The following is a 22,132-nucleotide window of genomic DNA, read 5'->3' on the forward strand; positions in this document are numbered from 1 at the left end:
ACTTCAGTGGCCATTCTTGTGGCCTAAATGGCTTGGGCATGGATGATACATATACTTCAGCCCACTTCTTCTGCAGCTGGCCTGAGTTGACTCTCACAAAGAAGTGTGCTGTTACCAGCCAGCAGTGTGATGAAATGTGCTTGGAAGCCAGGGCTTGCTGGGTTTATGCCTGCTCTGAGACCTTGCAAATAGGTTTAGCTGAAGTACATGGTATGGCCTAGGGTTGAACATCCTGTTCCACTCTGAGCTACTTGCTTCACCTCCTAGTTCTGCTTTAAAGTGGGAAATATTTTGAGGCCTAATAAGCTCTTCCTCCTTCATATAGTCCTCGCTGGCTTTTAGAACTCAGAGCTGTGTTGATAAAATTGCCCAGAGCAACCTTATTTCCTTGTGGCTGTTTGCTTTAATGAGCCATGTGACCCTATGCACAGCTTTATGCTCTTCTCCCCTTAGGCAGGACAAGGAAACCTGGATCAAGGTGAAGTATGTGGAGAAGAAATTCCTGAAGAAGCTGCCAAATGGGGAGGCTCTGACAGAGAATGAGAGGAAACCTCGGCGCTGGTGTGTGAAGAAGTGCCAGAGGCACAACAGCACCACAAAAGCACCCACAACTCGAAGAAAGTACCGCCATGAAGCAGGCAATGCATCACCAGCCACGTTATCATCAGGTGGGGAACCTCCTTTGTCCCACTCCCCATACAGAGCTGTATTTGCCTGCCCACCACTCTTTGCAGATGTCTGCATAACTGCCCAAATAACATTTGTAGCCCCGTCTCTCTTCAGGGCCTGCAGCCTGACAGAGATATAAACAAAAATGCTATTGTACAAACCTTCCTGACACAGGTCTTTAGAGCCCTTTCCTAACATTTTCCATCTTCTTAAGGAGGCTCTTGTGGTTAAAGGAGATCATTACATTAGGTGACCCAACAGCTTCTAATCATCTAGGTTGCTTCCTTTGTTTTGCAGCTTCCTGCTTTTCAATAAGTTTCAAAAAACAAAAACAAACAAAGAAAAAAGTTTTTTAACTTGCTCAGTCTGTACTGGATGCCATGCTCATGAAGGGTTCTGGCTGCCTAAAATGCTCTGGGTTGACTGTTCGCCTGCAGTGCACCATAGCCTATGGCCAGTTCTTTGTTACTGCTTGATAGTTTGTCTGAGGATGGTTATGGCACTGAACACATCTGGTATAGGTGGGACATGCAAGCTCAGCCTGTGTAAATGCAGCTGCAGGACTGTCTGTCTCATTTTTTCTTTTGCTTGTTTTTAATTGTGTATTTCAAAATCTCTCTGCACAAAATAGCAGCCACCCTGGAGCGGAAGTTCCGGCGAGATTCTCTCTTCTGCCCTGATGAGTTGGACTCTCTCTTCTCCTACTTTGACACTGGTGCTGGCTCTGGCCCACGCAGTAAGTACAAAGAAAGCAAGCAGCTCTGCTTCCAGCATGCTTTGCCTCCCACCTCTTCTAGGGCATGTGCATTGCACCAGACCTGAAGGCAAGGTATCAGCCTCGCTGGAGAGGTAGCCAACTAACCAAATCACACATGCTGGGTGAATATTTCAGGAGAGTGATGAGGAGTTATTTGCACAAACTCCAACCCATTGCTCTTTAGTGCATTTAACTTAATTTCCTATACAGTCAGTCCCTTGTGTTTTGCATTCTGGTGGATGGGATTTTTTCCCCTCATCTTTTAGTTCCAGCCTATGCATTCTAGCAGCTTTTTCTGGTTTTGGTTTAGTTTTTTTTTTCCTTTTTCCTTTTTTAGCAAGTCCTACTATGGACATTTTTGTTTGTGACGATGAACTCCCCTCATATTCCGTCCACCTTCCTCTAGGTGCCAGCCACATCTCTATGCAGCATCCGCTAGCAGCTGGCCTATGGAGTGGCAGTGGCATTGGTCCCGGTGGGAGCGGTACGCCGTTCCTCCTGGACGGAGGTAAGGTGACGCTCTGGCAGCTAGCAGCAAAAGAGACACCCAAATTTTACTTGTTTCAAGTAAAACTTCAGAGGCAGTTGTATATATATCTTTTCAGCCAAAGGATTGGAACTCATACACGACCAGTCCCTTGGGGGAAAGGCAGGCTGGCAGGCTTTTGAAAGACAAAAAACCTTATAGGGTTTCCAGCAATCGAGTTATTGCATCTTAAAGAAACAACTGTTCCTCAGATGAGATGCAGAATCCAATTCTGTATGTGCAGGTAGACCATCGCAAACAGGAAGTATGAGGCATTTACTTCAAATGCTCCACATTTGTTACAGAATAGGAGCATGGTCCATTACTGCGCTTCAGCTGAGGGACAGCAAATTCTTAAAACTTGTTAACTCAATTGCTTGTGATTGTATGAGCTTACAAGAAGTATTTAAGGTTCTGAGTCAGCCCAGCAGAAAATCACAGGCTTTCCTTTTTCATGTTACCTCCTCTTGAAATCAGTGAAGCATGTGCTTTAGTGCTTGTCTGAATCAGTGCCTTAAAGGGTATTCTTGTTTCAAGGAATTCAGCATTAGTCAACTTGGTTGCAGGAGTAAATACTTGGGTGATGCAGGGCTTCAGAGCTGCTCAGCAACAGCCTTCTTCCTGCAGAAGAAAACAGGAATTTTTGATTCAGTGGCAACAGAACTAGAATTTTTTCTCATATTAACATTCATGTGCTACGAGCCACATTCTCCCTTCTTGCTTTTTATGCAAACCTAGAGTACAGACATGTATCTTGCTGGAGTCACTCTTTATTTACGCTGACGTAGTGGACAGCAGAGTCTCATGATACAGAGTGTTTGCTTTCTACAAAAAGCATCAGTGATTGTTCTGACAGCGAATCCAAAAAAGATATACACGGTATATGCCACTTTTGACCGTTCCTGGGAGCTGCATTCACCCAATCATGAAGTTCCCAAGCCCAATCCAAACACCTTATCTTTTGAATATTCACTACCTGTCATAAGCATTGGACAGTCTCCAAAATTCTTCAGTGAATGAGTCTGAATAACAGAACAGCAGAAGAGAAGCAAAATCCCTCAAATTCTTATGTCAGAAATAATCTTCTCCACTCCATCTGTAGCCAAGGGACTCAGTGTCTTGAGTCTCTAGTTTCTCATGAAGATCTGCCATGCAGCTTGGTAAAGGTCAGCGCAAATGGAAACTTTTGCCCAACAAGCAACTAGGACTGGAACATGTGTGGTCTGTGGCATGAGTGAATGTACTGACAGAGCAGAAGATGTCTGCTTGTCTGTATCATGCCTGGCTCTGAGCGATATTATTACCTTTAATTTTATGGATGTTTTATTTTTATACCAGAAGACTATTTGGGCTCCCTTTGTGAGGTGCTTGGGACATCTCATGCCTCCTGAGTGTGAGTGCACAGTGAGGGGATAATAGTGGATTGGTAGTAATTAACATGCTGCTCCAAATACTTGTTCTTTCTTTTAAATAAGTAGGAGGTCAGAAGACACTGCTTCATGTTGTATACTAAGGAAATTGTTCATCATTGTATGAAAAACATACCAGTTGCTCTGAAAAATGATCTAGAGAACTACAGATCTAGTTGGAACAAATTTAATGGATGTAATGGAAATTTTCCATGAATGTAATACTGATTATTTTCTATTAATGTAGTACTGACAACATACAAGACTACTGACAAGGTGTTAGATGTTACACGTTCAGATTAGGTCTGTTCTTGCGTATGGGTGTATAAGTGTGGATCTGACAAGGATCTGATTTTACAAGGTTGGATCTACACTGATGTACCAGATTAGAATCTGGCCCAAAATATTTAGTGCTAAATGATTTACCATATGAATTAAATGAGATTATTTTTCTCTTCATTCATATTTGTTTTTTTGCCATCAGTTTTTACTGAAAATGGCATGTCTCTGAAATAATTTTACTGGAAGGCAGTAACATAGTGACCTGCTTTGTGGCTAGGCTGTGAGCCAGTTTTCTTCTGAATGATGCAAATCACATAAAAGATATTCAAGCTAGCAGCTGAACATCACTGAGATGTGTCCTTGTCCTGACTGCACTGGTAGAAAGCTGTTGGAGTGTGCAGCCTCAAAGTGAGATGCAGTGTGATGACTTTGAGACTGACTTTCTCATCACTGAAGTTGAGAAGGGTCTAATGTTCAATTCACATTCTTTTGTGGATCTGCATTCCACTTTTAGGAGTCTTCAGATGTTGCAGCAATTAGTGTGGGTTCATATTTTCCATAGATGATATCACTCTGCTGGAGAAAGAGGGGCCCTGGGCATTTTTGTCCAGCATTCTCACATTTAATGTGAATCTGTTTTGGGGTGGATTAGTAAACTTCATGCTTTTAAATGTGAGCCCCTGTGGAGGGCTGGCTGAAACCCAGTTAGCAGAGGTTGTCAGTCTGGCCCAACTGCAACAACACAGAGCAATCACAGTGCAAAGGGCCATGTCAGCATTGATTTCTGTTATAACTTTATCTCCTGTGGCTTTTGAACAGTGTTGAAGGATTAGTTGTGAGCCATGATTTGAGGACCAGTGATTCAGAGAGACTGTGACCAGCAATTCTGAGAGACTGTTCTTTGTCTAGGCTCAAGCTGTAGGTGCTCTGAAGATGTCTATAGGCAGCCTTTAAGGATAAGGTGTCCTGTTCTGCTATGGTTTTCCAGGCTGACATCTTTAGTTCTTGCAGGCTTCCCTCCTGCTACTCTTTGCCAAGGCTACTCAACTCATATTTTCAGAAACATGTTGCCAGGTACAACCTGGCTTATTTTTCTTTCTAAACACAGTGATTTGAGCCTACCTTGGTGTAAATCATTGGGGCTTCAACTCTTGAGTTCTGGGAAGGGAAAGAGAAGGACACTTCCCAACCCTGACAGTCATTGGCAAGTTAAGTGCAGCAGGAAGCTGAGCCCAGCCAGAGTTCCCAAGGGGGCAGGGCATCCATTAGGATGAAGGTGATGTGCAATCCCTGTTCTGACAGGGGCAAGTTCCACACGTACTTCTTTCTTTTCTGTCGTCTCTTCTCCTCTGCTTTTTGATTGTTGCTTCTGGGTGCAAGTGGAAAAGGTACAAAGTTGCTCTGCCACTGACACACTGTGTATCCTTGGTCAAGTTGCCTCATCTCTTTGACTCCATTTCTGGTATGTAATCAGCAGCTTTGTAACATTCGCCACCCTAGCATGGAAGATGGGAAGGACACTGGGGAAAGGGAGTGGACGTCTGCGGAGGTGAATCAGCCAATGGACAATGCCTGAGGAGTTTGACATGAGATAATTACTACTGATATTACTTGGCCCAGCCATGGGCAATAATCTGCCACAAGGGCGTTGTGTTAGCACATGACCCAGTGACAACTGAAAAGCTCTGGGAGAGCTCAAACAGAGGGGCACCTGGGATTATTATTGGTAAAAGCAGAGGGGTGTCTTTATTTGCTTATGATAACCTGCTGCAAAGCTGTCTCTGCTGCTGCTCTGCTCCAGTCTACTTCACAGCGTCCCTCATCGATTGCGGCAAGTGCTGTTCTCAGCAGTCCATAGTGCCATGGCAATGATGGCGCATCCCTGTGTGAAGGAAAGAGCAAGGCCATGGACACTATAAGGCTTTGCAGTTTTTCCTTGAAGTTCTGTCGAGTGGGGCTAAATGGGGTAGCAGTGCCCCTCTGCCCTGTCAGTAGTGCCCAGTGCAATGTGTGTGAGACATTCTGCACAGCCCTTCTCCTCTGTGGTCTCACCTGTGCCTGATGCTGGGTTGCCTGCATATTAAAATGATCTTTGTTTGTCTTCTGTTGGCCCTGCAGGTTTGAGCAGTGACAGTGGGCTTGGAGGCAGCACAGATGGCAGCACTGATATCCTGGTGTTTGGCTCAGTGGTGGACAGTGTGACAGAGGAAGGTGGGTGTCACACACAGGCTGCTGATGGAAATGTGGGGAGGCAGCTAGGGTGAAGGCAGGACAGATGGCCAGGCCCATCTGGTGCCAAGAACAATGGGGATCACAGGAAATTGGAAAAGCCAAGCTTTTGGGTCATGTCTCCCCATCCCTTTCTCACTCTCAGAATGCGAGGTGTCAGAAGAGTCAAGTGGTGAGGCGGAGATCGAACAGGAAGCATCAGATCTGGAGGACCTGAGGGAGCTTCATCCTGGCTTGTTGATCTACAAGGCAGCACAAGCTCGAAACCTGCCTCTCATGGCAGAAGCGCTGGCACACGGTGCTGAGGTCAACTGGGTGAATGATGAAGATGAAAACAAAACTCCTCTGATTCAAGCTGTGATGGGGGTAGGTTGTGCTGGTGGCTGTGGCTGGGAGACTGTATTTGGGAGTGTGAGGGTTTGAGCCCAGTTCAGAGTGCACTAACAATGGGCATGGTACATGCTTATGTCCCCTCTCAGTACTGCAGGCTGAATTCACTTAGAAATTCTCCTTTACCTTCTCAGGGTTCTTTGATAGCCTGTGAATTCCTACTGCAGAATGGAGCAGATGTTAACCAAAGAGATATCCGGGGCCGGGCTCCCTTGCACCATGCTACATACCTGGGACATACTGGGTAAGTTCCTTCACGCGCTACTTTGACATGCTCTGTCACCATGGGATGGAGATGCAGGGTTAACATGGAGAGTCAAGAGGGGCCGAGGGAGCTGGGTTTTGGTGAATTGGTTATTTGCAAAGCATGCCTTTTTATAGCTCACATCAACAGCTTGTTGATGTGCAAAGGGTAATTGCCCCCATGATGAAAGGTGGGGGTAAATGGGACCCTGTAGGCAAATTCCTTTCTCCACTCCAGTGCAATCATTCCTGTTTTAGACCAGTATAAGAGAAAAGAGAAGCAAAACCCATCTGCAAGCTCTCTGAGGATTATGGAGCTACACAGGTGATCCCCTGTCCTGAGCTTCTGCAAAGGCCCAAATTCTCTCCCCTGTGAACTTTCTCCCATGCAAAGGACCAGCCTGGGGAGTAGGTGCCAGGGCAGCCACTCTGGATAAGAACCTTTGACATCAGAGCTAGTGGAGGGACCTGTGAGTTTGACCTGCTTTTCACACGGGCCAACTCCTTGTACACCTCCATGAATAGATTTGGCAGCTCTAGAAGGTTTTCATCCCAAAAAGCACTTCAGAGGAGATCCTTCCCAGGCAAGGAGAGCTGTGCTTGCCTAGAGAAGAATAGTGCTTTCTGCCAACACCAGTATGAGGGTTGTAGAGCCTGGATTTCTGCTCTGATGGTCTTTTCTTTCCCTTCTTCAGTCAGGTCTGCTTGTTCCTGAAGCGAGGGGCAAATCAGCATGCAGTGGATGGAGATGGGCAGGACCCACTCAGTATTGCAGTCCAGGCAGCCAATGCAGATATAGTTACCTTGTAAGTGCAGCTGTGACTTCCCGGTGCCTGAATGCAGGAACAATGCCTGAAAATAGCCAACAGGAAGGAATAACCAAACCTCTTTCCCTTCTCCTTCCTCTGTTCCACTCTAGGCTGCGTCTGGCTCGAATGAATGAGGAAATGCGAGAAGCAGAGGGCCCCTTTGGACAACCAGGTCAATACCCCAGCAACAGCCCTACTGAGCTCCAGTACAGGAAGTGTATACAGGAGTTCATCAGCCTTAATATAGATGAGTGTTAGTGACAACTCCCCCACCTCCCCTTTGCCGTCTTGAAGTTGGGCTGGATTTCTGGAAGCCTTGTAAGCCCCACCCTTGGTATATTGGTGTTTCTTGCAGATTGGTCTGTTTTTAATGCCTGTGCATATAGGTTGAGATCCACACAGGAAGAAGAAAGGATCTTTTCTGTTAGCGTAAAGTTACCATGCTTGACTACTGGATAGTTGATTTCATGTAGGAGAGTCTTAGGGCATAACCACAGACCATGGCATGTGGGCTTGCATGTGTGATAAGTACGTAAGACTAGCGTTAAGCATTAAAAAAACAAAATAACAAACAAAAAAAACAAAAGAAAGAGAAGAAAAGGAAACTCTCTATCACCAGGAGAAATCCACCAACAATATGATCAGACAAACCTGTCATGTTTCTGCTGCAGTGTAGTTACTATGCACTGAATTCTTGTCTGAACAGTTTGCTTGGAAAGGATTCTGACAAGGAGCCCTCCTGGCAGTGTGACCAGCAGCCTGGGGCTGTTGCAACATCCAGCAGGTGCTGGGGCCAGTTTAGAAAACTAAACCATGACCTCTAAGCCAGGAACAGGCTGTTTTGTGGGGCCTTTGCTCTAGAAGGCATAACAGAAGGGGTAGGATTGAGAGCGATGGCTACCCACCTTACATGCTCTCAGGACTATACCAGCCACGCTTCCTTTTTTTTGGGCCCTTGGTGGCTAGCTGGTCAAAAGCCATAGCTCACATGCTTCCTGGGCTGAGATGTGATCAGCACATTGCTATCGAAGCAGCAATGCTAACTTTTTGAGGCTGGGAGAAGCTTGTCGCTGGCGATGGGCCTTGTGTCAGGGAATAAAAGCCAAGTCCAATTCCCACTGCCTAAATGGCTGCCTGAAAGATGCAATTTGAGTTTGGTTCAGTTTGTTTCCTGGTCACTTCAGATTTCTGACTTAGCATCTCTGTGGAGACTTCTACTTGCATGTATATCCCCTCCATGTGTAACCCTGCATGCTGAAACATATGAATAGAGCATCTCGGCAGCTGGCCCAGGGAATCTGGAGTTTCCCAATTCCAATGACCAGCAGAATCTTTTTGTTTCCTTCTTGTATTATTCTTTGCTGGAGTAGGGGAACATGTTTCTACTCAGAGCACTTTGTTGCTATCTTTATAGTCTGTGTTTTGGGGATCATGTCACAGTAGCTGTGCAGAGATGCTGCAACCATGTAGTCCTCTCTTAGGAGGACTTACAGAGCATGCATACCATGGCAGATTACACTCAGGCTGGGAATTTGGATGCCAAGCTGAGATGTCCTCCCATAAGTGTCCCTTCTGAATGCCTTCAACTGCTATTGGCATCAGAGTTCTTCATGGCTCATGGAGGGCAGTCTGTGACTGGTATTTATTCCTGCTTGGGCTGCTGGCTCTGGGGCTGGGCCACAGTGCCTTACAGGAAATGCTGGGATCTTGAGGGATCAGGATCTTGCAAGGAACACAGGTTACAAGGTAGAGTTCCCAATCCCTTTGTGTTATATCAGTAGTGATGCAGTCATCTTATTTTTCATCCAATACATGTTTGGCTCCTTTACTTTTTTTATACTGGTTGCTATCATGCTTCAGCCCTTGGTGGATTAGACTGCTCTGTGGTTTATTTCTATTGATGTAATTCTGCCCTCAGATGCTGAACCAACAGTACTCAGAGTCCACCCACATGTCTAAAAATGGAACAGTAGAGAAACTCCACTTGGACTCTGTTAGTGTGTCCTCTCAGTTCAAGGGAGAGTCCCTGCTTCCTCAGGGAAGTGCTGCCCCAGATTTTGCTGCAGACAGACCACAATTTTTTGTCTGTGCCATCTGGTTCTTGAATTCTGTCTTGGCCTTTTGGCTTTCTCATGCTTTTTCCCTTTGGAGCTGAGTTCTGATCTCAGTTCCAGTTGTCATGAATCTGGAACAGTCCTCGTGACTGTGCTGAAATTGCTCCAGATCAATGGCAGTACAGAATCTGGCCTCAGGGCCTTTCTTTCTTCCCAAAATAATAAACAATCTCCTTCCACCAATCTTAGAAAATCAAAATTAAGGAGCTCAGCCCCATCAGCCTTTTCACCTTCGGCAATGCCTTTCACTGCATCTTCTCCACCACTCCACTTTCTGAGGCCCTAGGGGACAGACATGGTATCATTGCTCTGTACCCAGCATGCTGCTGGATACTGGCATAACCCTGCTGATAACCATGATAATTTGGGACACTAATGGGTTGGAAGGGAAGTGCACCATGCAGACTTGTGTTCTCCCTTTTTAACTGTTTGGTGCTTGGCCCTGAAACTCTCTGGCAGTCTTTAACCAGGCAGTACTCCCTCTGAACTTTTCTCTGAGTAAAAGCTGTAGGGTGTGACCTTAACATTTGGCAGAGGGCAGATCATTTAGTCTGTATTCATAATGTGTTCAGCAATGGCACCATCAGGAGTGATGCAGAACTGCATGCAGGATTAAAGTGTGGTGTAAATACCACCATTGCTACAATTCAGTTCCAGAGGAATTCTAAGATGTGTAAATGCATAGTTCAGATGATAGTTTCTTTGTGAGTTGGGACCATGTTCTGATTGTGGCTCCCACATGTGACTCTGGCGTCGTATCACTGAATGGAGGGGGCTGACTCCAGGCATGCATCCATATAAGTGTTTCTAAATGTAGGAAGGCATGCATAGGAGATGTGGCCTGCACTGCTGCTACATGATCTCCTTCAATTTGCTTTTACTATGCCCTGAATTAAATCTTTCTTCCTGATACCAGTGTGAGGTTATAGTCAGTATCACTGCCCACTCAGTGTTTCCTCCACCAGATCACAGAAAGTGACTGCCATACATTCTCATTGAGCCTGGTCTTTCAGTCCTTTGCGCTGGACTTTCTGGTTGAAGTTGTGCTAAGTTTAAATGGGTTCCTCCACTGAGCAGAGTGGTCCCTTTCACTTGTGCGTCACTGCCTTGTTTGACATCCCTCCCTTGTCAGTCAAGCCTGCTCTCACTGCAGTCAGTGGCAATGCTGCTATCAGCCTGAGTGGGGTCAGGAGCAAATCCCTAGTCTTGCAAATCAGCTGTGTGGAATACCCTATGCAGAGGCATTGCTCTGCAGAGCTCAGAGTGTTGGATGCTATCTCTCAGTGAAATGAGATGTGAGCATGCTGGCAGTACAGCAAAGCCCTTAAACCATGTGCCTACCTTCAGCAGGACTGCTGTGTGATTATGGTTAAACAGTGGGAATCACCCTGAAGCATCCAGATTAGCATTTAGCGTGCTCAGTACAGGACAGGAACCAATATGCAACCAAGAATTGGCTGTGTTCCCTGGGTTAGGAACTGAGACACCCTTCCGTAGTGAATTCTCTTTGATAATCCTATCCCATTTTATACTGATCTGCATCAATTTAGACATTTGTCAGTACTGATGTGGTTCCCCTCAAGTTGTGCCCTTCCCTAGCAAAAGACCACACTGAATCAGAACTGGCATCTTTTAGGATACTTCAGAGATCTTGAAAGTGAAATAAATGTTTCACCACCATCATGCTCCTATTCTTTGTTAATGAACTCTGGTGTGGTGGTTGTCTAACAACTTTTTTGCTCATGCATAGCAACTTAAAACACCCCAATTGGTTTTCCAGTTTCTTATGAGAAGTTAGAAATGTGACTGATCCTTTCTGTAAGCCAATGAGAACTGGAGGCAAGGCTTCCACTTTGGGCCATTTTATTTTACAGTCAGCATTAGTGACTCCTGAGAACAATATAAAAATCATGTATAGTTTGGTGCATTGAAGCTCAGACTCCTTCACTGCTGAAGTACATGCATTTAAAGCATATGTAAATACTAATGCAAAAAGCAGTGTCTTGCAAGACAATTTATCTATTTAATATGTATTGGTACTTTATTTAGATTCAATGTATAAAACAACTTTGTGCACTTTTCCTACTTACAGTATTGGGGGGGTGTTTATGTTCTTTTATGGATTTTGTGCTGACTTTTTTAATCAGTGAAATTGTTAAGTATTTAATTTATTATTGATATGCCCAGAGGACCAGTGCAATTTTTATTCAATGCAGTTTGGCTGTATTTAATGTCAGGATATTTTTTTGGTGACATTGTTAGGGAATTTTTTTTCAAAATCTGTTGGTCCCCCCCCCACAACTTTCCTTCCCCCATCCCTCCATTTTTCTCTTCTATTTTCACGATGCAGATCATAAGACAATAATGCATCTAGTTTGAAATATAATAGAACACTTTAGTACATCCTGCAGGTTCTAAAACAAAAAAGTTCTCCAGGAAAAAATATGCTAAGGAGGCTCTTCTCAATGTTTTCTGTGTTGATTTGTATTTTTGGATTGGTGTGGGTGTGTGCGCGTGCTTACAGGTTTGGAGTGGGGGGAATGGGGAAGTTGTACATAAAGTTTGTTTTCAGTGAAGTGGCCAGCTAGGCTACAGGGAAGACTAGATATGAACACTGGCTTTTTTCCTTTTTGAAGTACAGTTGTATTTGTGTTGTACAATCCTATTTGAAATATCCAATGTCAAAACTTTTTTTCTTTCTTTCTTTTGAAAGAGTGCATATGTTACCTATATGAGATTTACCTTTGTCTAGAAAGCAACATGCCAGGCATTATCAAAGCATAGATGCACCCAAACCATTGCCTCAGACTTGCAGATTCTTTTGTCTTCTGAGTTTCTGAGATCTAGGTCAATATTTATGTACCTGTCTCAGATTTTGAGTCAGCTCAAACCCTGTAACTAAGTTCCTGGACCAGCTAGTCTAGGTTTGGAAGTTTTAGGGTCTGGCACATGTCTCTGATTTCATATGGGACGAGTTCAGGTGGCTGGCAAGTTGAGATGATACCTTTGTGTTCCCTCTTCCACGTGTCATCCAGAGCAGTCTCAGGTTATTTTAATATTGTGGTCTCTGGGATTGTCACTGCAATGTGAAATTTGAGCAGTCTAGAGGAGAAACGTGAAATTGGAAGAATGGATGAGTCTAAAAAACAAGATTTGACAAGCTGAGACTCTGATGAGCATAAAATAGATCAACAACATCTCAGATCAGTAAAAATGACCATTATTTATGCGAGAGAAAAACAGGATCTCCTAAAGAAATGCACTGATTAGCAGGCTGTCCAGTGGCCACAACACATCTGTTGTCTACTGCTAAATTCCTGTGTTGTTCTGGACTACAGCTAGATTACCTCTGAGCCCACTTCTCTCTCATCACTGCCCGAGCATTATTGCTTTCAACCAAAGACAAAATTGAATGAATGGATTAAATGTGATACTAAACAACTGGTCAGCTGAAGACAAACTTTTGTGCGAGTGTGCGTGTGTGTGTGTGCTGCTGTGATGGGGGGGGAGGGGGAGGAAGGGATTGAAGAGGAGAAGGGAGAGTGGGAGTTTGAAAGAGCAAGATTTTTTTAAAGAGATACCAAAATATAGAGTGCTGTTTCCATAGGAATGTGATTCATATCACAATCTGCCTGCTGGTTCCTCATCCCTATAGGGAAGCTGGGCTGGGGTTCCTCCCTTCCAAGCTTTGTACCCAGCATTGCGTTATTGGGAAGATAGGGCAGCTGAATATTTATGTGAAGTGAATGAGGGACAGGGTAGGGGTAGCAGTCATCGTGGACAGTTTCCAGGGCACTAAGAGGACCATGTGTGTTTCTAGTGCAGGAGCCGAGATGGCTGAGAGGTGGTAGCTGAGCTAGAAGCATCCCCTCCACAAACACATCTCAGCTTTTAGCACCTTGCTTGCAGTCAGACAAATGCAGGAGCATGTTTAGTTTGTAGCTCCTTGTGCTCCACCTGGTCACTTATTGGAAGCGGCCAGGCAGTTACCTCCAGATGCATTGACCCCCATCTCTGTAGACCCCTTTCAGTTGACTCCCATCCATTATGTCCCTCCAATGGCACATGAATGCTAGAGTGGATTCCCCATCCTGGGAGCCCTCTGTGTGACCTGTGGCCATTGAATCACAGGGAGAGAGTAAGCCTTTCTAACCACAGGGTGACATAAGATGGCAGCCTGGAGTGAAAGCCTTTGAACTGAAAAATAAAGCTCTCCTAGCCAAGGTTCCCATACCTTCCTATTTAAACAGCACAGAAAGAAAGAAGTTATTTAGTGAAGTCAAAGCTGCTAGATGTGATTGATTAATATGGCTCCATTACACACTGAATGGCTGGGGTTGCTGTACCAGGGGCTGACACCTGCTGTAAATATGCTGTAACGTATTAACCTCCTTCACTTGCCTGCTTTCGGTACAACTTTGGTACACATTTTTTAATTCTCCCTCTCCCTACACAGCCTGTACTGACTGTGACTATGGAACCAGATATTCTGTATGTTATCTTTGTACAATTTTAAAACTGTTGCTGTGGTGTCTGCCTTTTTTCTCCCTTTCTCTTCTATTGTCTCTTGAAACACTGTTAATAAAAATCTAGATAAACTCCTTCTCTCCTTCTACTTTGGCTTGTTTTATTTACATAGGACTTCTTCCCCTGTTGCCTGTATTAACTGGATCTAGAACACTGTCCCCTTTTAACCTGTTTTCCTTTTCCTCTGCAGCCCATGGTTTTAATTTACATCAGTGAATAGACTGGAATGGCACATGAATATTCTGCATTTTTAGTTGGGTTTCTATGACACTGTCCTGTGATAACATGATTTCAATGTGCTTGGGAAGAAGGCTGGAATGAAGGGGACAGGCTCAAATCACCCTCCCCCTATATACATATGTGTCTCTTTAGAGTACCTGAATCAGTTAATGCTTGGTATGTTCACAACTCTGCAGATGACTGGTCTAGTAAAAGGAGTCCTTGCACTAGATGAAAATATCCCTCTTTTGCAGATGGACCAACAATTCCCATTTCACAGTGCAATCTTTCCCTCATTGGTTCCTCTCATCCCATATGCATGTGGCAGAAAATAAAAAGAAGAGAAGAAAGACTACCTGGCATTGTGATTTCTATCACACTTAGCATGGAAAACATGCAGAAAAGCAAAGTGGCAGAATAAACTGTGTTTTCCATTGGAGGGACAAACAGACCCCCACAGATAGGAATAAATGAATCAGAGTAGGCTTGTGAATTTAATGAAGGAATTAAATAGGAAGGATACTTTGAAATCAGAAGGAGCATTGCAGTCATTTAATGCATCTGTGGAAGGAGCACTCCATGATCTTACAGTAAGATTAAAAGCACAAGGTGTAGTGCCCACTCCTGGCCCTGTTACTGACTCCCTGTGTCACCCCTTTGTTTCACTGCATTTCTTTTTCCTGACTAAAATGGAGACTTTAGCCCCACCCAACCTCACAAGGGTAAATGCACTGAAGACTGAAATGCTGTGGTGCTTATGAAAACCCAGGTCCACAAAAGGCTCTCTTTCTTTTTTTAATTACTGGGCAATAAATGCTTAAATATCTTCAGAAATCTGGGGCCAATACTTTGCCACAGTAATAGGGTTCTCATAACTGGAGTTGACTGCTGCAGGGTGTTACCAGAACAGTTAATTTATCAGTTTGCAAGAGGATTAGTGATCTCATTGAGCAAGGATATATTTGTGGTTTTATCAACATGGTCTGGTTACTGTACCACTGCCTCAGAGGATCACAGTCGTGCATTTTTCTTCCAAGAGTACATGCTCTCTATCATTTCACTGCTAGTTTGGGGGCATTTTACCCGGTGTATATTGTGCTTGATAGAGAAAGCCATGTTTAGTGGTCTGTTTGGGCATAAAAGCAAGGCTTATTATAGTAAGGCTTATCACTGGCAAAGCATTGTGCTAATCTATTTGGACTGTTTCTGGGATCTAGCTGGCCTGAGGCAAACTCAGCTATCTCATAATAGCACTGCTTTGTCTTGTGCCAAGTAGTCACAGCTTTGCAATCCTTTCCAATGCTGCAGTTACGTCATTTTTAGTTACAGGATATGCATCCTTGCAGATGGAAATTACCATGTCATGGTTCATTTGCAAGGCTTCTGAAAAACTGTCTTGCATGGTGTAGAAGACTGTTGAGTTAAATTCATTGTGGGAACTCCTCTCTCTCTTTGAAAGCATTCATCATTGGTTCCCATCAGAGACAGAGCAAAACTCTGAATCACAGAATCAGAGTCTTTGCTCTGTTTTGGCATGACAGCTCCAGTGTTAAGTTGATAACAGAATGTTTTTTTTTTTTTGAGATTACTGTTGGAGTGAGTTCTGGCTGGAAGTCACCTCTCTTTGGTCTGCCCCAGCTCTGCTGAAGATGAGCAGAGACGCCATGACTCCTTTCTCTTTTGTATCCCATGAATGCCATGGCCACATGCATGGGAAGCACAACCATTTACATTACTTGGCACATGTGTAAATCACGCTACACAAAGTGCAAATCAAGGGGATGTAGCCCAGCCCTACACTTGTGAGTACTGTAGGAAGGGATGCTACTGAAAGTAGTTTTCCATGCTCCTGTGCCCCCACTAAGACAGGATACACAACAACCAGCTTAGATTTGCAGGACTGAAGAAAGAGTTTGAGAATTTTTTTCTCTATAGGTGACCTTTCATCGGTAGACCCACAGTGCCAGACCACATGAATACTCAACCCACTACAGAATAGGAACTTGAGTGATACCAACACATTTGTGTGCTGTTGGAGCACACTCATAGTCAGCTACCACAGTTCAGTAGATAAACAGTAACTCACTGCACTTGGTAACCCTACCTCTTTCAACTATATGCCTAAAATTTGAATTATGATTCTCTTATCCACCTGAAGGTTTGCATTGCCCTGAGTCTTGGCATAAGAACAGCTCTTGAAGTTGCTCTAAATTAAAGCCAGCCATGGTGCTTCAGAAACTATGTGCCAGCTAATCATAGCTGGAGCTGACCATAGCTCTATGGTCATCCCACTGGTTCTAGAACTAAATGGGGAGCAAGGAGGAGAGATAGGGGCATCTGCATTGTCTCTACACCAGAAGAGAGCTCTATTTGCTGGGAGAGAGGAGTTCTTGGCCAGTCAGGTCTGGCTGTGTTCTAGCCTCGCAGAGATTTCTGGAAAAGGCGAGCAAATTGCAACTGGGAAACTGGCTCCTTGCACCTGCTACTGAATCGTGGAAATAACGGTACTCAGCAGAGCATGTACTTACTGTGACAGTGTTCTTCTCTTAAACAAATAAAGAATAAATGCTAATGCCAGAGAGAGAAGACACTAGAACTTCACACTGGTGGCTGCATGGAATGATTGTATTTTACAAGTGAGCCTAAGGTATGATGCTCTGCAATGCAGTCCATCACTTCCAGAAACCCATTCCTGAACCATGGCACCTGTTCAAACAGCACTCTTCCTACCTCTGTCAAGCTATTTCTCTGCCTTTCACATCAACCCCTATACCTCAACACTCAGCTTTGCAAAACACTGCCCTGCTGCAGAAGGACTCAACTTTCTCTCAAAGTTCTTCCCATTTCGGCTCCAAGAACTCAGTCAGTTCAGTACTTACCTATGGCTGCCAGGAATGCTTGACAATTTATCAGCAGACTCATTCCAAATGATCCCTGGAGAGATGATTCTTTATTTTCTTCATAGAAAAAAATACTTTTTTCTGTATCACTATATGGATGACATTTTTTTCTTCCCCAGAAAGGGAATATACAGGAGTGCATTTTACTGAGAGAGGATGGGGAGGCATGGATGGTGGGGGAATAGATGGAAATGCTAGAAATCTGGTGTGATGCACAGACCTCTGTGAATCACGGAGAGTTTGTCACTGGTGGGAGGGGACAGTGGTCTAAGAGGCTACAAGCTGGAAGTGACTGTAACATGAAGATATATATGATCTTTATGCACTGGACAGCACTGGTGAGCGGCCGTGAAAGCAGGCTGAGTCCCCCCAGTTAAGGAGGGGGCCCAAATGATTATAATCAGAAGCTAACAGGTAGGTCATGTTGGTTTTGTGGAAGGCACAAAAAGAGACATTTCCTGAGAACTGTGGTGCCTGCAAATCAACAGAGCCTGATTAAAGTCTGCCTGACAGTAGGGCTCACATTAGAAGCTTTTGCCACCTGCATGTGGGTAATGCTGAAGACTACCAGTTATTCTCAAGACCTTTTGGGCCAGGCACTCTCCAAATACTGAACAGAGACAATTCCTCATGTCCCAGTGTAAGTAAATGTGCTCACCTGTGGGCTGGAAAGGACATCTGTGCCTGGAAGGAGGCCCCACGTTCACAGAGGGACCTGTCCTGCAATCTTGCAGCAAAGGCACAGCTGGAAAAATGCTTCTTGGAGGATGCCTACAGGGTAGGGAACACTCCCAGTTGGTAGTGGAGGGGGGAAGGTGCAAGCCTTTTGTCCCTTCTCAGCCAGCCAGACAAACCTACACTCAGATCATTCTCTCCAGCTCAGTTTGTGAGGCAACATGAAGTTAAACTGTATCCTGCTGTTGACTTGGCTTTGTGAGGTCAAGTTTTTGTGTTAGCTTCTCTCTTCCCTCAACACTGCACCAGTGTTGATGGGTGATGTGCCTTGGAGCTATGCAGCTCCCAACAGCTGTGGACCTACCCGCTCAGTGACTGTCCTGGACACTTCTGGTGAACAGAGGGCACAGGAGCTCTGTGTGAGAGATTAAAGGTAGCTGTATATGAATACTTGGGATCTTTCCCTTATGTTTTCCCTTGTAGCTACTTTGGTTCATCTCCTTGTATGACCACAGGTAAAAATGAGCTCTGTAGCCTAGTCCAAGGCAGAAATTGACCTAGAACACTGTGCAGCAGATGTACAAGCACAGATATTAATGGGATGTGGGTGCCTAGTTATCTCTGAAACTGCAGCATAAATCTGAAAACTTCCCTGCACCAAGGGAGACTCTGTCATAGAACCACTGCTAGGGCGCTTGAACTCTTTGCCTTCACTTGTGGTTTGAACAGGGCCTTGAGTCAGGTCTCATGGAGAATTGTTACTATTTGATAGTGTCCTTCAACAGGTTGTTGTTTTGACAGCACAGGTAGACTGGTGTTGCAGCTGCCACAACAAGCACTGAAAAGTCTGGTTGCCAGAAGAGAAGCCAAAGACAACTAGTAACTTATCTTATCTTTGTTCCTGGCTGAACACCATCTCTAGCTGCCTAATTCCAAGCCCATATAGCCCAAACTGTATGAAGCTGTGCTGTTGCATGAGTGTTACAAGGAAAAAGCTTTGCATTTCAGAGTACACAGCTTCCAGAATAGCTCTTTTCTTCAAGTCTTACAAAAAACATCTCTCTACTGTCTTTTGGGCCTATACATCTGAAAACACCTATAATATGAAAAGGGAGGAATTATCCCAAATCTGGTTGTGAAGCAAGAGTCTTAAGAAAATTTTTACATATCCCTGTTCAGATATAATCCTGTTCATATTAACAAAGAATGTAAAATCAAACCAGAACCTTCTGAGGCAGTGCAAAGGTCAGGACCAAGGCTCCTGGGCTCTGTCTTTGATTCACATGTAGAGCTGTTTCCTTGCATCCAGATCTTCAGAGAGTCATAAGTCTTGAGTGCAATTGGCCTGATCTACCATGATCTCCATAAGTGAAAGGTACGAAGCAGGGCAAAGGAAAAATATTGGGACTAATGCCTCTTCCTGTGTATTTTTGCAGGAGATGCTACCTATCTGGACATCTTCCGAGAGTTCTCTCACATGGCTTCAAACAACCCTGAGAAACTCAATAGGAGGAGTCTGCATTTCAGCCAGTCCTGCAGATAGCCCCCTCCCTTCCTCTGCCAAGACCTTTTTCTGGAGGGTCAAGTCTGAGCTGCCCGAGCTCTATCAGCACAGAAAGGTGGAGATGTCTGAGAGGGTGTAACAGGCAAGCTGAGCTTAGCTGCTGAAGGAAGATGTTCTCTATTCAGACATGCTTCTGCTGGAAACCTGTGTTTTCCATGGTGCCTGCTTTTATGCCGTGACCAAGATGATGAGAGATGCTCCAGGGGTCTGAAAGTAATTCCAGAGTAGGCTTGCACTCAGGCTCTAGACCTGATTCCCTTTCCCTGCTGATCCTGAATGAAGTCTAAAATGGGAGTCAAGCTGATTTTTTAGCTCTTGATGCTGTCTCTACCTTGCCATTTCTGGAAGAACCCTCCCTTTCTGGGAGTTTGCAAACATTAGCCTTTATAATACTGCAACACTATCAGTCCCTGAAATGAAGTACCAGTGGTCCTGACCATTGAGGATGTCAAGAAGTGACCAAGTCTGAAGTGCTCCAAAACTGGGGGAAAATGACTGTTGCAGACTTTTAGTTATGCTGTTTTATGACAGTGTAAGTGGATCAAGACTGTTCAGCTTCATCTGGCTCATTAATAGACAGCACCAGCCACCTGCTGTGATCTAAGGTACTACCCATTTCCCACAGTGGTCACAGAATGCAATCCCCTATGGAATGAGGCACACCACACACAGCTCCCTGTGTTCCGAATAGAAGAAGGCCTCTCAGGACATAGCACCAGACTACTGCTGAGCCATAGGGGGCCCAGTCTTGACCAATCCACTGTGAAACCTTTGAGTTGAAAAAATGAGGCAAGTCACCTCATTTTGCTGTGTAATTCCCTCTTAAGATACCTCTACCACTGAGTGCTTTAACATGGACTGGGAGATACAATAATGATTTCATGGAGACTTTACAAGCAATCCTGAAAACAGCATCTAGCTATTTCTCTCAGGAGCAATCTGTCTCCTGCTAATTGTGCATCTCGGTGTTAGGAGAGCTGTATTCTTCTATAAGGCATGGCTTTCAGTATTATTTTTGTCATTATTATTATTATAATATGTCATAGTTATCAAAAATAATAAAAGGTTATGTGTGGACTATACAGGTATAGGCACCATGACATAATAAAGTGCATTGTCAGAATGATGTATATAAACTATGACAGGCTGAAATGTAATATATCATACAGCTGAAGAAATGTATTGTTTTTGGAAAAGGTGGGAGTGAAAAAAATCTCACATACAAACAATGTCTATGAACTGAGAATAAAGACAGGATTTTTTTTTTTTTAAATTCACATGCATTTCCTCATTCTTTTGATCCTAGATCTTTGCGAGCTGGTGGAGCATTTCATTATGAGAGGGTTTAAAATATGATATTTATCTGGCACAGGCTTATGGCTTGAAGGGAGGAAGCCAAATGAATTTTTGTCCAAAGAGACACAGGATTCTCACCCTCTCGATAGTTGTTCCATTTTATCTGATTAAGACCCACTGTAATCCCATTGATGTCTGGGGGAGTTTTGCCACTAAATTCCACAGAGGCAGTGCTATATCAGGAGTTAGAGGGGACAGAGAATAACAATAATTGAGGTAGTATTGTGGGTGAAAAAACAGTGTGTACTGAAGGGAGTAGGAGAGACAGAGAGGTGTCTGTCTATGAACAACAGCTATAACCTTCATGGGAGTGGAACCATCACTTTAATTGCTGACAGCAACCACTTTTTCCTGAACTTAACTGTATGTGTATGCACATAGACATGAGTATACTTAAGGCACTACAATGTTTCAGTAATGACTGCATGGCATACTGCTGATTTTATCCGCTTGAGTTTTGTGTTCCCAGGACATGCCCAGATGTTCTGCTTACAAGCCTAATTCTTTTCCTCTCTTCCTTGTCTTTATGGCTTTTTCCTTCGTGGTATCCCTTCTCAGCAAGGTCACTTGGACTAAAATTCAATCTTGTCAGCCAGCTAAGAAGCTGTACTTCCCAGTGCAGAAGCACAAAGCCTAGCTTTGGGCTATTAAAAGATCCAGAGAAAGTACTGAATCATCCACTGTACAGACAGGCCTCTCTATGGAGCTGATATGTTCCTATTCACTGTAACTTGCACAATCGCACATTACAGCACAATTCATTTAGATTTGGCCTACGTCTCTGTAGATTCTCCTTGTGAATGGAAAAAACAGAACATTTGCAGGGGTAGGCCTAGGGACCCAGGTAGCACTACTGCAGGGAAGATGTCCAGGCTGTTAAAAGGTTTTGAAAGCTAAAAGCAAGACTTTTAAGAGCACCTTGGTGCTCAGCTTCCAATGATGTCAGTGGCAGACTGCATGCTTTGACAATCCCACATACACGTCTTTGGAAACAAAATCCTTTTCGTGATTTAGTCCTAAGCTTTCTGGCTTCTGTGAATAAAGCTTGAACATTTTGGAGGAGACACTTTCAAAGCCAAAAATTAGAAGCAAAAGTCATCCACTGTCTTTTAAGTGACCCTCCAGGGCAGTAACAAACCCAAATATTGGCTGAAGGCAAAGAAAACAAAAATCAAACAAAACCCTCGGTCACTGTAGGTATTCAGAGCATTTTATTATTTAAAAAGTTGCAAAAAACCCTCATTGATTTCTTGTTACTTGTTTTCCACAGAAAGTTGTAACAAGATTAGAACAGAGTAAAATGCTCCCCTACAAATATCATCAAAATAAATCTGTTATTTTATGTACACATAAGTTACTGTCAAATATTAACATTAAAACATCCCTCTATATTTATAATGAGACTGCAACAAAAATGCAGCACTGTTTTAATCTTCTAAACAACTCAGGTAGCACCAGTGATA

General features: G+C 44.0%; 1 protein-coding gene across 1 annotated transcript in view; it reads left to right on the top strand.

Moving 5' to 3' along the window:
- Nucleotides 1-20,586, top strand: part of ACAP3 (ArfGAP with coiled-coil, ankyrin repeat and PH domains 3) — a 112,450-nt gene extending 91,864 nt beyond the window's left edge. Inside the window, exons 18-26 of the mRNA XM_067310960.1 lie at nucleotides 454-668; nucleotides 1,301-1,405; nucleotides 1,833-1,934; nucleotides 5,762-5,854; nucleotides 6,018-6,238; nucleotides 6,397-6,506; nucleotides 7,201-7,311; nucleotides 7,425-7,486; nucleotides 19,186-20,586. Coding sequence (XP_067167061.1) covers nucleotides 454-668; nucleotides 1,301-1,405; nucleotides 1,833-1,934; nucleotides 5,762-5,854; nucleotides 6,018-6,238; nucleotides 6,397-6,506; nucleotides 7,201-7,311; nucleotides 7,425-7,486; nucleotides 19,186-19,292 — 1,126 coding nt within the window. The 3' untranslated portion in view covers nucleotides 19,293-20,586. The remainder of the gene's footprint in view (nucleotides 1-453; nucleotides 669-1,300; nucleotides 1,406-1,832; nucleotides 1,935-5,761; nucleotides 5,855-6,017; nucleotides 6,239-6,396; nucleotides 6,507-7,200; nucleotides 7,312-7,424; nucleotides 7,487-19,185) is intronic.
- The last annotated feature ends 1,546 nt before the right edge of the window (nucleotides 20,587-22,132 follow it).

The sequence above is a fragment of the Apteryx mantelli genome, chromosome 26 (assembly GCF_036417845.1).
Source record: "Apteryx mantelli isolate bAptMan1 chromosome 26, bAptMan1.hap1, whole genome shotgun sequence".
Lineage (NCBI taxonomy): Eukaryota > Metazoa > Chordata > Aves > Apterygiformes > Apterygidae > Apteryx > Apteryx mantelli.